This window comes from Canis aureus, chromosome 26 (assembly GCF_053574225.1).
Source record: "Canis aureus isolate CA01 chromosome 26, VMU_Caureus_v.1.0, whole genome shotgun sequence".
NCBI classification, from domain to species: Eukaryota; Metazoa; Chordata; class Mammalia; order Carnivora; family Canidae; genus Canis; species Canis aureus.
The window spans coordinates 40,265,720-40,282,685 of NC_135636.1; the positions used below are offsets into that span (position 1 = coordinate 40,265,720).

General features: G+C 51.4%; 1 protein-coding gene across 9 annotated transcripts in view; it reads right to left on the reverse strand.

The window, feature by feature from the left end:
* The window catches only part of SULF2 (sulfatase 2), a 118,674-nt gene that overhangs the window by 27,323 nt on the left and 74,385 nt on the right, over positions 1-16,966 (reverse strand). For all 9 annotated transcript variants that reach the window (XM_077873494.1, XM_077873493.1, XM_077873492.1 and 6 more), the window contains 2 exons: positions 12,546-12,697; positions 575-744 (listed from right to left, as the gene is read on the reverse strand). In XM_077873494.1, the coding sequence (XP_077729620.1) occupies positions 575-744; positions 12,546-12,697 (322 nt within the window). The remainder of the gene's footprint in view (positions 1-574; positions 745-12,545; positions 12,698-16,966) is intronic.

A 16,966-nucleotide genomic window follows, 5' to 3' on the forward strand; every position in this document is an offset into this window, starting at 1 on the left:
GACCGGCCACTCCCAGGTTCCTGACTCACACACCCTGTGACATAATACACATTTGTGTCTTTAGCGGCTCAATGTCAGGATGATTTGTTATGCAGGAATGGATAAATACACCTCGAGGGTCGTTGTGAATATTTAGGGATTTGGTGCAATGTAAGGACTCAGCTTGGAGCCTGCCGGACGGTCAAGAGCTCAGGAAAGGCTGCTGAATAGATTGTAGCCTGATGAAGCTATCGACCCCTTCTCAAAAAAAAGATTTAAAGTCCATCACATGAAACATACAGGATTACAAAGGAAACCATTATACTGCGATGCAGTTCAAGGCACAGACCTCCAGGGGTGTTGGAGGACAAAAGGGTCCTGACTTGACAACATTTGCCACCTGCTTTGGTCTGTTAGCCAGGCTGGTTGGATATGTGTCCAGTGTCCCCACAGGGGAGCAATATGTTTCTGGGTTCTTTGAACCAGGAGGATTAGAGAGAAGGTACAACTTTGTCACTGTCATTACCAACCTGAAGCCTGCCCCTCCCACCTTCATGCCACCCAGCGGCTCTGCGGGCCGGGTGCCCAAGCTTACATGTGCTGAGATGCGTTGGGGAAGAGGCCTGAGTACTGGGGGGCGGAGTCTTCCGGGCCGTGGGGGGCCGCATGGCTGATGACCATCAGGACTGGCCTGTGTGGGTACATCTTCTTGGACGTGCGGAAGAAGCTCACGCTGTCATTGGTGATGAGGTCCGTCAGGTAGTCCTGGGGGGTCGGGGAGAGACAGGAGAACTTGTGAGGAGCTGGGGCACAGCAGTGACTCAGACAGACCATCCCTGCCCTCCTGGAGCCGATCGGCAATAAAAGAGGAAGGAAAACATGGAATGTCGAATGGTGCTAATGGAGAAAAATAAGCAGAGGGAGTTAGGGAGGATCGGGGAAAAGATGCAATTTGTCATTCATTCATCACAGATACTAAAATAATCTTAGTTCACACTTTTGAGTGCTTATGCTATGCCAGGAACAGTTCTGTGTCTACTTATATCAGTTCATTTAATTCTTATATGACTGGAGAAAGTAGGTGTGATGAGAATTTTTGTTTTCCAGAACAAGAGATTAAGGCATAGGGAAGTTAAGTGAATTGCCTATTGTCACACAGCTGGTAAGTGTCACAGCCAGGCCTCCTGAGTCTTGGTTCCTAAACTTGAAGGCTTCCCAAGGCTCCAGAAATACCTTCGAACAGGGTGGTGACAGCCCTATATTCCCAGAGTGCTGCGCCGGGGACAAGGGCAGCCGGACATGTGAACACAGAATTCAGATAGTGACCATGTGTGACAGATGAAGGAAGTAAACTGTGACAAAGGAGCCGGGACATACTTAGGCTGGGGCAGTCAGGGAGGGCCTCTTTGAGGAGGTGACATTTGGGCTGAGTCCTGAGTGATGAGGAGCCGGGCACAGGAAGATCTTTATCAATGGAGTCCACCCTCAGCTGCCTGCTAAAATTCCTTGGGGGAGCTTTGCTCATGTGTGAGCCTACTCTCCCAGAGATGCTGGTTTAATTGGTGTGTGGCCTTCCCCAGGCACTGGGCTTTTCATTTTTTAAATTTAATTTTATTCTTTTAAAGATTTTATTCATTTGTTTGAGAGAGAGAGAGAGAGAGAGAGGGCACGCACATGGGCAGGAGGGAGCAGCAGAAGGAGAGGGAGAAGCAGGCTCCTTGCTGAGCAGGGAGCCCGACATGGGGCTCGATTCCAGGACCCTGGGATCATGACCTGAGCTGCCTTCAGCTTAACCATCTGCCACCAGGCGCCTGGCATTGGGCTTTTTAAAAGCTCCCAGGGGTTCCAGTGTGCAGCCAGGACTGAGAATCACTGGTCTAGAGGAAGCGTTCCAGGCAGAGGAAAGGACAAATGCAGGGACTCTGAGGCAGGAAAGGAGCATGTGTGTGTTTGAGGGATGTCAGCGGGAAGTAACAGCACAAACAGGTGCAAGCAGGGGATGTCGGAAAGGTGAGACCCGCTTAGACAACGGGCAGGTGAGGGAGGAGCTGGGGGAAAAGGAATCAACGGAAGTTGAAGGCTTTAAAAGCTCAGCTAAGAAGCTGAGATCTGCCTAAACTCTTCTTGAACTTGCTAAAAGCTTTTCGTTGCTAATCTCTCGAGAAGGTAAGGAGTTCCTGAAATCTACCTTCTGCTCCGTGGGAAGCAGCTCTGTCCAAAATGATCCCTTCCAAAATGTGATATTATTTTAGAGAAGAAAAAGTCAAGAAGTGGCTACAGCTTCTACCCTGAAGTGAACTGCATGACAGGTACAACAGGACGACAGGCGTGCCCGTGCTTCTAAGACACCTTCAGGGACACCTGTGCACTGTACCAGATGCACGAGGATGGCCACTGCAGTGGTGTTTAGGATTTTCTTTTTAAAATACCTTATTTATTTATTTGAGAGAGCGAGAGAGAGAGAGCGTGTGAGTGCAAGCAAGCTCATGCACAAGCAGGGGGAGCAGCAGGTGGAGGGAGAGGGAGAAGCAGGCTCCCCGCTGAGCAAGGAGCCCAATGAGGGACTTGATCTGAGGACCTGAGATCATGCCCTGAGCTGAAGGCAGACGCTTCACCAACTGAACCACCCAGGCAGGCCTGCAGTTTTTTACAAAGCAAAAATGTATCACGGTGACCAGCAATAGGAACGTGATTAATGAATTTACGCTGCTTTCAAACTACGCAGTGCTGTGCAGACATTACTGGGAAGCAGATCTGTAGTTGCTGAGGTGGGAAGTTGTACCGAGGTTATGCTGCTATGGGAAAGAGCGAGCTCCTTTCAAACCAGGAAGGTCCCGTCTTTCTGTGGGGAGGGAGGGAGGGCGGGAGGCAGGGTGGAGAGGAGAAGCCAAACCCCTAACTTCATATGCTTTTGAGCACCAAGGAAGAATCTGGAAGGACAGATATCAGAGTGCTAGCTGGGGTCTGGGATAAAGGGAGAGAAGGGGAGAAAATCACTTGCTACTCTGTATTATTTTCCTGGAATACTTTTTATGACTAATTTTGGGCAGTGTTAAAAACAAGGTTTTATATGGGGGTTCTGCAGAACCTATTACATAAAAAACCATTACATGTCACTTGACTCAAAGAGCTTCTGCTGCCCTTGTGAAGCATGACCTGAAGGGGGCAGGGAAGGTTCTTAAAATGACAGAGACAACTGTGGAAGTGACTGAGAGCCCAGAACACCTGCTGCCCCCCGCCGGTGGGGAACGGGGCGGAGGCCTCCCGCCCTCTGGAATAAACCCATCTTCACTGCCTGGCTTTGGAACTATATGCTTGCTTGGCTGTGATTAAAGATGCTTTTTAAAAAAGCCACCGTAAACAGCCACTTGCAGGGAAGACATACGATGCAATGATACAGTATCCAAAAAGAACAAACCTGCGAGGTTTGTCCCCTGCACATGGACAAACCTCGCAGACCTGACCCCGAGTGAGGAAAGCAGGCTGTAGGAGGACACGCATGACACGCCATTTAGATACAGGCGAGAACCACACCGGACGGCACACCTTGTTCGAGGGATCTGCATGTGGAATAACAGAATGAAGGCATCCGTGGCAATCGGCAGGGGACTGGCTAGCTCCCTGGGAGGGGGCAGGCCAGGCAGGGGACCCCGGAGGGTGACTCGGGGGCTCCTCTAGCCGGTGCTATCACGTGTTCAGAAGCGTGTGTGGCGTGATTACCGTGCCTGCCTCTCAAGGCTGGCAGGAGGGTTTCAAGTGCTACGAGATGTGAAGCTCTCGACAGGGTATGCTGCACGTCGCCAGCTCTTGAGAAGTCAGCTAGCACTGGCTGTCTTGGTGGTGTGGCACGTTTTCCGCATATCTGAGAGCCACCCACCCTTCTGGGTCCTCCTCAAAGCCACTCCTACGCTGGCATAGCCTTTGCCAACCTCCGCTGGTCGCAACGGGGCGTCTGCTGTGACATGTGGCATGCTGCACACCCACTCCCCCCAACCATCCATGTGGATTGGGACCCTGCCCTTACTCCAGGGGCGGGCAGTGAGCCCCAGGCTGACCAATGGGGACATGCTGTCTCTCTGGCCACGGCACTCGAGTCAGGTCCAGGCATCAGAGTGGGGGTGAGGGGGCCGCGGCCAGGGTGGTGGAGTGGCATTGTCATGTGGGAGCAGATTCGATAGGATGTGTGCACTGGCTGCACATGGGGGAAGAGGGGTGGTCACCCCCACCCCCACCCCCCTTGCGCCCTGCCACCTGGTTTCTGGTTTGGGTGAAGGCTACAGAGATGGGGTTCTGGGAGAAAGAGGAGTCAGGGTGAAGGCAGGAGTGCTAAGTCCAGTTCTGGACAAGTTGAGCTGGGTGCCTGGGGTCAGCCATGAAGGAGTCAGGGAAGTGCGTTGTTAACAGGAAGCACTGGTGAGAGTGGAGGGGAACAAGCAGGCTAAAAGGTGAATTTTCTAGAACCTGGAGATCAGCTAATAGATAATGAGGAACTCACCTCTCTGCCCCCTTCAGCCCTACGCCAGGCCTATTCCCACTCCCTAGGTGAGGTGCTAGACTTTCCCCTGGTGAACCCCCGACCACGCCTATGCAGGTGAGTGGCGATGCCAGGTTCTGGGGACTTCCCCCCTAACTGGAGCTGAGCAGCCACAGCTGTGTCCCGCCTTCCCTCTCCGTCGTGACCTCCAACTGACTGTGATCAGTAAACCAAGAAGGGGGGGGGTGCCTGGGTGGCTCAGTCGGTTAAGCGTCTGCTTTCAGCTTGGGTCATGATCCTGGAGTCCTGGGATCCATCCCTGATCCCTGCTCAGCTGGGAGCCTGCTTCTCCCTTTCTCTGCATGACTCTCTCCCTGCTTTGTTCTGTCAAATAAATAAATAAAATCTTAAAAAGAAAAAACCAAACAAACCAACCAAGAAGAACCCAGAGCATCTGTGGGGATTGCTAATCTGCGGCTCTGGGCAAAAGCATCTCTTCTCCAACTAGTTATTTAGCTGAAGAAGCATGTGGGTGTGGGGCCGCTCCTGGGGAGCTTGGCGACAGGACAGCCTGGCCTGTCTCATGCCCTGCCTCGCTCTTCAGGCTTGGCCTTTGCCACCATTTCTCATTTATGTGCTCACTTAACAAATACTTGTTGGGTGCCTGTTCCCAGGGCACCCGGCTTCCTGTTAAGGGCTCGGATTGTGGTCACAGGTCCATGTCCCCATGGTGATCAGAGTCCTGAGCAGGGTATGGACAAGCATTCTCATTAGCAGTAACAAGGCAGGGGACCGGGGAGGGCCAGGAGGTTTTCACTCACTCAGAATTACCTCTGGCTGCTGGGGGTAGGGACAGAGCCTGTAAGGACAAGAGACGGGACCATGGCTGACATGATGGGTAGCTCCTCTTCTTGCCTGGACCTGGGTGCCTGGAGAGACGTGTCCCATGGGTGCCTCCTGGGAGATCCTCACACTTCTGCCCCATGGAAGCTGGTGGTTCTACCTCTTGTCTGATAAGCCAGCTCACCCCAAATCTCTCAGGGCATCTCCCCAACATGGAGTCTCCTGGCTCCCAGGACTAGTTAAATTTTCTGCTTGGGAAGCCCACATGAGCTGCTTTAGGGCTGTGCCTTGAGAACGATGGCTTCGCTCCTGAGACCTGGTTTGAGGGCAGGGAGGGGGGCAGCCCTCGAGCCCACTCTTGATATTCTCTTCCCTTGGAAGTCACTCTGTAACAAGAGGGTCTCCTTTTCTGAGCCGCTGGCTTCCCAGGCAGCAGGTCTAACTTTTATTCTGAATCATCACACTGATCCTGCACCCGTGGGGGCTTCTACAGCAGTTCATGTTCAAGAGAGATTCTCATCGCTTTAAGGAGCAATCATATTTCATGAGACTGAGGGCTCTGGAGTCGGAAACTCTGGGTTTGCACCCCAGCTTTTCCACCGGCTATCTGTGGGCCAACCACTCAGCTTTCTGCACCTCGATCTCTGCATCTAAAAAATGGGCCTGGTAACAAACAGTCCCTTCTTCAGATGGTGGTGCGAGCATCTGACGAGTGAAGAAAGCACTTGGCAAGGAGCCCGACACTGAGAAAACCCACAATGAACACTGGCTCTTATTATTGTCATATGTTTGCTCAACGGACCTTCACGACAACTCTGGGAAGTAGACGCTGTGCCCATTTCACAGATGGGGAAACAGATCACAAAACTAACAAGCAATGCACTCGCAGCTAGACCTCAAGCCTTTGTATTTTTTGCCTGCTCTGTCACTTTTCCCCCCAGAAACAAGATTAATAATGAGTAGATGGTGGTTCACACTAAGCACCAACAAACCTTGTCTGTAGAGGGTCAGCTAGGAAATGTGAGGCTCTGCAGCCGGATGTCTCTGTTGCAACTACTGCTCACAGTCTCTGTATGGGAAAGCAGCCACCATGGAAATGAATGGCCATGTCTGTGCTGCTAAAACTGGAGGCCCCGCTAAATTGTAAATTTCATGTCATTTTTTCACCTGTCACGAAAGCTGTTCTTTTTTTTTTTTTTTTTTTTTCAACTAGTTAAAAAATGTAAAAACCATTCCTAAGCTCAAAGTTTCAACAAAAACCCTTGGCAGGCAGGTCAGGCAGGTCTTGGCCCACGGGCCCTAGTTCAGAGAATGGATTTGGAAGCCAGATGGCCCAGGGTTTGAATCCTGCTTTACCGCCTACTAGCTGTGTGGTCTCATTCCTCAGCCTCTGTGTGCCTCAGTTTCCTTAGGTGCTGGTAAGAGTAAGAGCATATACCATGTAGGCTATGGTGAGAAATGCACGGGTTAATTCAGGTAGGATGATCCCAACAGACCTGCAGCATGTTACATCTCGGTAAGTGCTACTCGTTACTCCTTAAGAATCACACACCTGTGTTTTCCATGTGACGATGAAAACAGTAGAAGCAAATGTGCTTTACTTTCATTACTCCTCACCCCTGCTTCTGCTCTTGGCCCCCTTTGTCCTTTACCAGGAAGTATTTTCTCGGCTGCATTGTTACACGTGTTGTAGTACTGCTTTATGCATCTTTTTTTATTTTTTAAGATTTTATTTATTTATTCATGAGAGATACACAGACAGGCAGAGACACAGGCAGAAGAAGAAGCAGGCCCCATGCAGGGAGCCCGATGCAGGACTTGATTCCAGGACCCTGGGATCACAACCTGAGCCAAAGGCAGACACTCAACCACTGAGCCACCCAGGTGCCCTTTATGCGTGTTTTTTACATTGATCAGATCACATGGTGCATGTTCATTCAGTCACTCAACAAACACAGCAGTGAACACAAAGAACCCACACTCCTGCCTTCATGGGTCCGTATTCTTTTTTTTTAATATCATTTTTTTTAAAGTTTATCCATTTATGATAGACATAGAGAGAGAAAGGCAGGGACACAGGCAGAGGGAGAGGCAGGCTGCATGCCAGGAGCCCGACGTGGGACTCGATCCCAGAGCTCCAGGATCGTGTCCTGGGCCAAAGGCAGGTGCCAAACCTCTGAGCCACCCAGGGATCCTCATGGGTCTGTATTCTAACGTGAGGAGACAGACATTAATAAGCGAACCTGGTTACACACTGGTGTGGTGCGTCAGCGGTGACCAGCTGAGGGGGTGAGGAGGAGAGTTGAGGTGGGGATGCCCTTGACACATCGTGTTCTAGGAAGGTGACATCTGAACAGGGGTCTGGAGGAGCTCTCTCTGCAACCTGCTCTTGCCATCAGTCCTAAGTCCAAAGCCCTTTTGATGGCTTTACATCAAAATGAGCCCCCGTGTCTTTTTCTAGAACCCTCCAGGGTAGGGATCCTTTGTGGTCATTTAATAGTTTCCTGTATTGGTGGCCTTCATCGATTTCTTTCAATTAACAAGCAAAGCTGCTATCAACAGCTGAGCCAGGTCCCCTTCCGCAGATGAGGGAGGCTTCTCTAGAACAGAGAAGCACAGATGCCGGATTGAGGGGTGGTCACGTTCACGTTTACAGAGACCACCATCTCTCAGGGCCTTCCCAGCACCTGGGCCTCCTCCAGGACCCAAGCCTAGCCGTTCCTATCTCCCTTGCACCGCCAGTCCCGGCTTCTCCAGCCTGCTCTGGCTTTCCTACCGGGTGCTACATCATTCCTCTCTCGTCATTGCTGCCTCTCTGTCCACCTCGCCATCAGGACGCTTTCCAGGGCATCTGGCCTTGAGATTAGTGACTCAGGACAGCCCTCAGAGGGCCTTTTGAGGGGAACTAGGGAAGGACCATCCCTTCTTCTCCAGCTGGGCCTCCTGGGGAAGCCACTGAGGCCAGCAGCAACCCCCAGTAGAGGCATCTCCCTCCTCAGAGTGCTGGAGCACCGCTCCCTCGGACACCTGGGCCCCTACTGCCTGCTGCCCACCGCAGGTCTCAGCCCTGGCCCCGAGCCAGCTCGGGCTCCCAGGGGGCCCCCAGCCCTCTGTTCCCAGGCCTCCACTCCCAGGGGGCCCGGGAATCTTCCCCCGGGGCTCCTCTCATTCACAGTGGGGATGCATCTGTGGCAGGAAACAGGGTGAAAGAGCAGCGGCTGCATGTCCCGTCCTTAGCCCCAAAGGGACTCTGGTGTCCCTGGGTAACTTGATTACAGGGCTGCTCTGAGACTGGGCGTGGACGTGGTGACGAATCTTAACAAGGCCCGAGTGGGTGTTCTAGGTTTTGGAGGATTAGCCTGTGCTGAGTCTGGGAGGGGAGTAGCAGCCTGTTCAGCTCCAAGACACTACAGTTTGTGTTGTTAGCTTATAAATCCAACCAGGGCTCTGGAATTCACTTGCCAGGGAGCAGATTGGGGCCTGGTCTGTGCAGAGTGGGACCTGCCCCTGTCTGACCCAGAGCGGGGCCCAGAGTGGGACCCAGAGCGGGACCCAGAGTGGGGCAGAGGGCACTGCCCATGTGATGTCATGTGTGGCTTCTGCCTCAGGGGCCTGAACTGGGCAGACTCTGTGAGGCGGCACATCACAGGTCATCCCCTGTCAAAGGTGGGAGGGATGCCGGACATGCTGGTGTTTCCAGAAGTGGAGTGGGATAGGGATAGTGGAGGAGAGAGGGAGGAAGGGGGGAGGGAGGGGAGGAAGGAAGGGGAAGGAGGGAAGGGAGAGGGGAGGGAGGGAGGGCCAGAGGGAGGGAGGGGGAGAGGAGGGAAAGAGGCTGTAAATGGCGCTGAAGAGAAGAAAACCAAGCTTAGAGGAGAAACCACCCCCTAAAGATTTTGTCTGAGCCCCTGGATCCAGCCACATCTGATGCCGTTACTACTGGACCAGTTAAATCAACTGACAGGTTTCCTCTTCAGTCGAGCCATTCTGAGATGGGTTTCTGTTCACAAGCAACCAAGAGAGGCCAGTCTGATTCAAGAAAGGTGATGTCCTGTAGTTTAGGGCACTCGGGGAAGGATTCATGAAAGAGAAGATGGATAAGACTTGATCCAGTTCAGGGCAGGAGAGCACTAGTAAAGATCTGGAGATGGTTGTAATAAGCAACAAGGCTGGTCTGGTTGAACTGGCTAATACTGGGGATGCTGAAATAGGAGACGGGGCTGACGTGTCCATGTGTTTGTGCGTGCACACACCTGTGCTCCTACACCGTGGTGTGGCCTTCCGGCTTTAATCATGTGCCATCACTTCACAGTTAATAACACACCTCCACATCCCAGACTGCATGCACCTGGGTCTGTTTTTGTTCATCCTTGGACAGCAGCACCTGGCACAGTGCCTGGCACATAGCAGGCTCTCCAAAAAGAGTTGTTCATGAGTAATGTAACCAGATCCAGCTAGTCCACTCACGCATGCGATTGCTGGGAGGGCTAGAAACACCACACATAACAAAACTCCCAGCCCCGCTGCTTGGACCACCATAGGTGCTTGGTAAGTAGATGTGCACATTATTAGGTAAGCGGTGGCATGCCTATTTTCCAGATTTGGGAATTGAGCCTCTCAGGAGTAGGGAGCATAAGCAAGAGCACATAATATGTGTCAAGGTGGGGCTCTGAACCCCAGTCCTCTGACCCCAAGAGAGAATCCAGCGTCCAGTCCCTGGAGGGCAGCAGGCAGCTGGCAGCGGGCAGCACACCAGGTAGGCCGACAAGGCTGTACATCCATGGGTGAGGTTGGGTCTGGCCGTCAGGCACACTTGATTCATGCAGGATGTTAGAAAAGTCTGAGTGACTTGCCAATATTTAAAAATCAGGAGGTGGGAGGTGGGCGGGGGGTGGGGGTGACTGGGTGACGGGCACTGAGGGGGGCACTTGATGGGATGAGCACTGGGTGTTATGCTATATGTTGGCAAATTGAACACCAATAAAAAATAAATTTATTAAAAAAATTAAAAAATAAAAAAAATCAGGAGGTTTCACAGGAAAACATGCACAAATTTGTAGCTTCTGGTGAAAAATCAGAAAACCTGGCCATTTTGGGCCCCCTTTCCACATGGGACTGAGAGGCCTGATCACCCCCTCCTACACAGATACATGCTCCATAGTCCCCACTATTCTCGACTGTCCCCTCTTGCTCCCAGCTCGCTATCCTGTGTATGTGACTACCTGGCCCCTGGTGATATCTGCCCGGGGCAAGGGGGGGGTGGGGTGGGGGAGGGACCTTGTGCAGCGATTCAGAGAGAGATGAACTAGGGAGGAGTCATCATTCTAAGCCAGAGAGCCCTGGGTATGACAGGTGCCAGGCCCAGGGCTAGTGGCAGTGACAGTGCAGAAGAGAGAGGGAAGGGAAGAATGGGGAAAGAACTGATCCAGAAAGCTATGGGGGATGCAAAGGCTGCTTTGAAGATTTAGTTGGGACAGGAATATTTGTTGGTCTCCAGGTTTTTTTTAATAGACAGTTTAGATGAGACATCACTGTCAATCTCTCCTCCTTCGTCCTCCTTCCCTCCCCATAAGCCAGGAATCAGGAAACTATAGCCCCTTGGCCAAACCAGGCCCACTGCCTGTTTTTATAAATAAAGTTTTATTGGAACTAGTCAAGCTTATTTGTTTCTACATTACCTGCGGTGGCTTGTACACTATAATAGCAGACTTACGTAGTTGCAACAGAGACTGTATGGCTTATAAAGCCTAAAATATTTAGCACAGGGCCCTCTGTAGAGGAAAGTTTGCTGTCCTGATCTGAACTCCTGTGTATTGAGTATTGCTGTGTAGAAGAGGCTCTTCTGATGCTCTACGTGTATTAACTTACATGATCATCAAAAACCTTTCTAATAAAACCACAATGAAATACCACTATACCCCAGTAAAACAGCCCAATAAAAAAGACAATACCAGTGTTAATGGGGAATGTGAAGGAACTGGAACATTGGAACATTCCTGGCTGGGGATGTAAACTGGTTCAACCATGCAATGTATCCTGTGTCCCAGCAATTCTATTCCCAGGCGTGTAACCAAAAGGAAAAAGTATGTAGGTCTACACAAAGCCACGTGTAAGGATGTTCACAGCAGCCTGATTCTTAACAGGGCCAAACTGGAGACAACGAAAATGTCCATCAGGTGTTGAACGGATTCCTACTTGCCATCTATATAACAGAATGCTACACAACAAGGAAGGGGACACTGCTGACTTGGGCAGACACAGGGATGGCTCTCACAGGTGTCAGGCTGAGTGAATAAAGCTCGACCCAAAAGAGCACACACAACATGATCCAGGCAAAACCAATCCATGGTGATGGAAGTTGGAATACAGGTTACCTCGGGAGTGGGGGTTTTGACTGCATAGGTGTATAAGGGAGCCTTCTGGGGGCTGGAAATCCTTGTATCTTGACCTGGGTGGCATACCCATATATGGAAGTTCCCTGAGCTGTCCACTTAAGATCTGTGCACTCTATCTTATATAAAACAAATTAGCAGGACTAGAAAAACCATGACATGGGGCACCTGGGTGGCTCAGTGGTCGAGCATCTGCCCTTGGCTCAGGTTGTGATCCCAGGGTCCTGGGATCGAGTCTCACATCAAGCTCCCTGCATGGAGCTTGCTTCTCCCTCTGCCTGTGTTTCTGCCTCTCTGTGTCTCTCATGAATAAATAAATAAAATATTAAAAAAAAAAGAAAAGCCATGACATGGAAAACAAACAAGTTGAGGCTTAATCACATAATGGAATGCTACACAAGAGTGAAGGATCTACAGCCCCAGGTGACAACATGGATGTGAAGCAAAAGGAGCCGGACACAGAATTCGTGTGTCATGCTGCAAGTCTGAGCCATGGCTGTCCCTATGGGAGGGTGTTTGGTGGAAGGAGGGGCTTTGGGAGCAGGCAGTGAAACTGTGCTTCTTGACCTAGCACACTAGCAGGTGCTGGTGACATTTGCCTGTTCGGCTGGTGAAAATTCACTGAACTGGACTGTTCTCGCACTTTCTGTGAGAATATTCTGTTTCAGCATATTGTGAACAATGCTCTCAGAAACAGAGACTATTATTTGAGAGATGAAAATAGGAAGAAGATGCACGTAGCTGGCTTGAGATCACTCATTTAGATCAGTGTCACCATCCGAAGCCAAGTAGTTAAGCTCCTTTGTCACGCTCCTAACTGCCTCCCTACCCCCCGGCCGGCGACAGGCAGCACTTACCTTGGAGTAGTCAAAGCCGTGCTTCTCCTTCACCCCGTTCCGACAGAGTGTGTAGTTATAAAAACGAGAGTTTTTAAGGAGGCCGACCCACTCCTTCCAGCCAGGTGGCACATAGGAGCCATTGTATTCGTTAAGATACTTCCCGAAGAAAGCTGGAGGGGGAGAAGGATCATGAGGCCACGTGAGAAAGCAGAGAGCAAAAGTCTCCTGTCACCCGACCACCACTGTGGTGTCCCCAAGGCGTGGAAACAGGGCTACCCTCTGAGCCATGGAGTCCTTTGAAAAGACCCCCGACCTGCTTCTCAAAATTTTTTTTAAAGATTTTATTTATTTATTCATGAGAGACAGAGAGAGAGAAAGAGAGAGAGAGAGAGAGAGAGAGAAAGAGAAAAAGAGAGAGAGAGAGAGATCCTGGGTCTCCAGGATCACGCCCGGGGCCAAAGGCAGCGCTAAACCACTGAGCCACCCGGGCTGCCCTCAAATGTTTTTATGTGCATAAAATACATTGGATCTCAGAGGAAATAAATCATTTTGACGTATAGTTATCTTAAACATTGAAAGAACTTGTCTCTGTAGTAACATGACCCTTTAAAAAAGATAGTACCCTGCGAAGAGTAGTAATTTCAAAGCAATGGTAAGTGAAAATATTTTATTTTGGGGTATCTGCCACACTGCCATGGAATATCATAGTATCGGTGATTTCTCCAGATGACAAAATTACAGCTTCTCTTGTGCTATGGTCCATGGCCTCCCTTCATAATCGAAGCCACGGCTAAGCTACAACGCAGGTGCGTAAAAATAAGAACGCGATTCTTTCCCATTCTTTCCGACGGACCCCTTGAACTCTACTACACGGTGACCGGAGTGCCTAACATCAGAACACGAGCGATACCAAATGTTGCTGGGGACGTGGAGCAACTGGGACTTTACACCCAGCCAGGGGTCGTGCAGCCTGGTCCCTCGCCCGTGGGAGGCTGACCAGCAGGGTCTGCTGAACTTGGACACCCTCATGCCTTCCGACGGGCGATCTGAACCCTGGGTATTTACTCAGCAGTGAGGCATCCATTCATTCACCAGGCACGAGCAGGACGTGCTCAGGGTAGCTCTGCTCGTGATAGCAAATAACTAGAAACACGCCAGCTGTCCATCAACCAAAGCAGGGGTTGGCTCCGCTGCTGGGTACTTGTGTAGCGGAATACCACGCCCGGACAAGAAAGAATGGACCGGTGTCATGTTCAAGAACACAGATGCATCTCGGCCACCTAATCACGTTAAGAGAGAGAAACCAGATATGAAAGCATGCTGTATGGTCTCACTTCTACGATGTTCAGAAAGAGGCAAAACAGATCTCTGGTGCTGGAGAACAAGCAGTGGTTACCGAGGGCCATGGGTGTGCTTCTCGGGGGACGGCCTTGCCCTATTTCCTGCCGGAAGCACCCACGAAACCCCACTGGCCTGGACGTTCACGAGCAGTGAGCGTCTCCACATGCACGTTTCACGCCAGCAACAGAGCTTATGTAAAGATCACCCTGATTCATCGCGAAGGGGATCTACTCCCAAACTATGTGGGTGAAGAGGCAACATGCAAGATCTTCTTTATGATGCTTTCTCGTTCTTTTCCTTTCCCACCAAGCAAGTGTGATCTTTAATAATGACCACCTATAGGACCATTTTTAAGAAATGGAAAAATCTGTGAGCGTTTTCCCAGAGACGGAGGCCCCGTGCTGGCTCTCTGCTTCGGATGAGGACCCTGGGGCTCTGAGACCCACAGGAGCTGGTGCTGAGCGCGAGAAGGCGAGAGTTCCAGATGGGTGAAGGGAGTGAGAGAGATCTCGCCAGCAGAGGGCTTAGCACCGGGCCTGGCAAACTGTGAGCGTTCAGTGGGCGCCAGTTCAGGGCCCAAGATGAGAGGAGACAGGGGAGCTGAACATCCGTAGGAGGAGGAGTGGACTGAGCCTGGGCTCTGCTGCCAGCGGAGGATGAGACGGGTTCCTCTATCTGGAACCTTCGAGAAAGCATGGGGAGCTGCCTTCAGCTTCTTGCTCCCAGAGAAGAGAGGCCTGAGCTGGGAGAGCGAGGATGCAGCAGGAGCTCTCCATGGGGAAGGGGTGGGGTGGTTCCTGGAGGCCTGGCAGGTGGCTGGCACCGACTGGGAGCTGGAAGCCTCTTTAGGACCTAAGCAGCCTTTCCCGAATCCCTGTGCCACGGGGCAAGGGGAAGCGTGTCCATCCAGTCCTCTCCTTGCAGCTGAGGAAACACCTCCCAGAAGGATCTGGGCACCAGAGGAGGTGAAAATAGGAAGGGAGAGCCCTGAGCAGCTTCGGGGTAAGGCCCAGGGTGGGGCCTCCCTTTGCGTGTGAGGGCAAAGCAAAACCAGAAAGATCCCTGGCATTGTGGGGATGAGGGATGGGGGGAGTGGCTGCCCCGGCTCTGAGTCTCTGGGGACATCCAATATTTAGGTGCTGGGTGCCTGCTGGGTGCCTGCTCACACAGCGGCCACAGGTCCCCGGCTGGGTCCGAGGACTGAGGTGTGGGCTGGAGTCAGGGGCTGCGGTGTCCCAGCACCTGGCCAGAGGGAGCCCTGATTCTTCCCCCAGGAACATGGTCAGACACTGTTGCATCCGCCCCCTGGAAACAGTGATGCCCAACCAGGGGCGGTTTTGCCCCTCAGGGGACACTTGGCAATGTCTGCAGACTGGCTTCTGGTTTTGTCACAGACTGGGGTGGGACATGCTGCCAGCATCCAGGGGGTGGGGGCCAGAGATGCTGCTAAACATCCTACAAGGCTCAGGACCACCCGCAGCAGAGAATCATCATCCCATGTAGAATGTCAGGAGTCTGCAGGTGAGAAGCCCTGGTACTGCACGTTCCTCCCTAAAAGAACCGCACAGGGAGGACTAGAAAGGCCCCTCGAGGTCAAGTCCAGTGCAGAAGATAAGATCTACTAAACATCAATGACCTTATTCCTTACGCTTGGTGCGTCTTCCCATAGTAAGGAGCTCTACTCTGGAAGCACGTCGGGCCTCTCTCCACTCTCTCCTGCTCCCCCTCCTTGGAGAAGAATGACAAAGGACAGGGGTCAGCAAACATTTCCTGCGGAGGCCCAGACAGTAAATGCCGTAGGCTTTGTGGGCCAGATGGTCTCTACTGCAAGTACTCAGGAGTTGTAGAAAACAGTCACAGATAATAAATACGTGGGCATGGCTCTGTTCCAATAAAACTTTATTTACAAAAAGAGACGGAGGGCCAGGTGAGTAAAACAACTGGGAGGAAAATATTAAGGGAATAATAAATCATTGTGCCCATGCGTGGTAAAAATCGGGATGGGGTAACACTGCCTTGGGCATGTGTGGATTCATGTATCAACAACTATTTATTATGCCCCGATGGTATACCAGGCAATGGCAACACAGCAGTGAATGAGGCCACCGGGGTCTCTGCCCTCATGAGGTGGACATTCCAGTGGAGGACCGTGGCAAGTAAGAGTGGTGGTGTTGGCAAAAACAGTGACAAAGGAAATAAAGGATAGCATTGCAACAAAGTGGCCAGAGGTGGACCCCTGGAGGCGTCACTGGGTTGAGTGATCAGGGAAGGCTGCTGAGCAGTGATGAGAATGAGTCAAAGGAACGGGAATACAAGAGAAACTGCTCCAGACAGAGGGAATAGCATGTGCAAAGGTCCTGAGGTAGGGATAAGCTTGGGGGCCTTTGAGAACCAAAGGAGGCCAGTGAGGGAGGAAGGTGTTAGAGGATAGAGGGATGAGATCATGAGGAGAAGCAACAAGAGGCATGGCAGGGAACCTTAAAAGGGTCCGCACATCCCCTGAAATATTATACATTAGCTTTTGCATTTTCCTGGAGTCAGGACACATTCTGAAAGTACCCCAAGACCACAAGTAATTTCAGAAGCACAGAACTTCCCTCAGTTTGCAGAGGGCATACAAGAGCCAGGGGGAAAGGTGCTCTGAATTCCCTGCTGGGAAAATTGGGTTCTCTCCCAGGTCCCTCAAATCCAGCTTGTGAGCCTATGGTTTGTCCCTGAAGATCTGGGGCAAGGTCCCTCCCGATGACTGTGCCAGTCGGAATGCTAAAGAGTTTTGCTCTCGGCCTGGCCGGTGGGATAACTCTTTCTTGTGGGGTGGGATATGGGGCACCTCGGGAACCCCACCCCTGCCCATTATCACCCAATGCCACGGGTGTCAGAATGTCTGTGGTGATTTCCTCTGCTGGAATCCTCTCTTTCACATCTCTCTCCAACCCCCAACCCTTAAAAAAAAATCCCAAAAGAGTTTATTATTCAGGCTTCACAAGACCCCAGAAAACAGGGCTTCAGTCAAAGGCTTTTAGTGCCAAATTAGATTTTGCTCTCATTTGATTAGATTTCCCCAAGGCAGTTTTTAAAATGGTTATTCCGGCACCAGT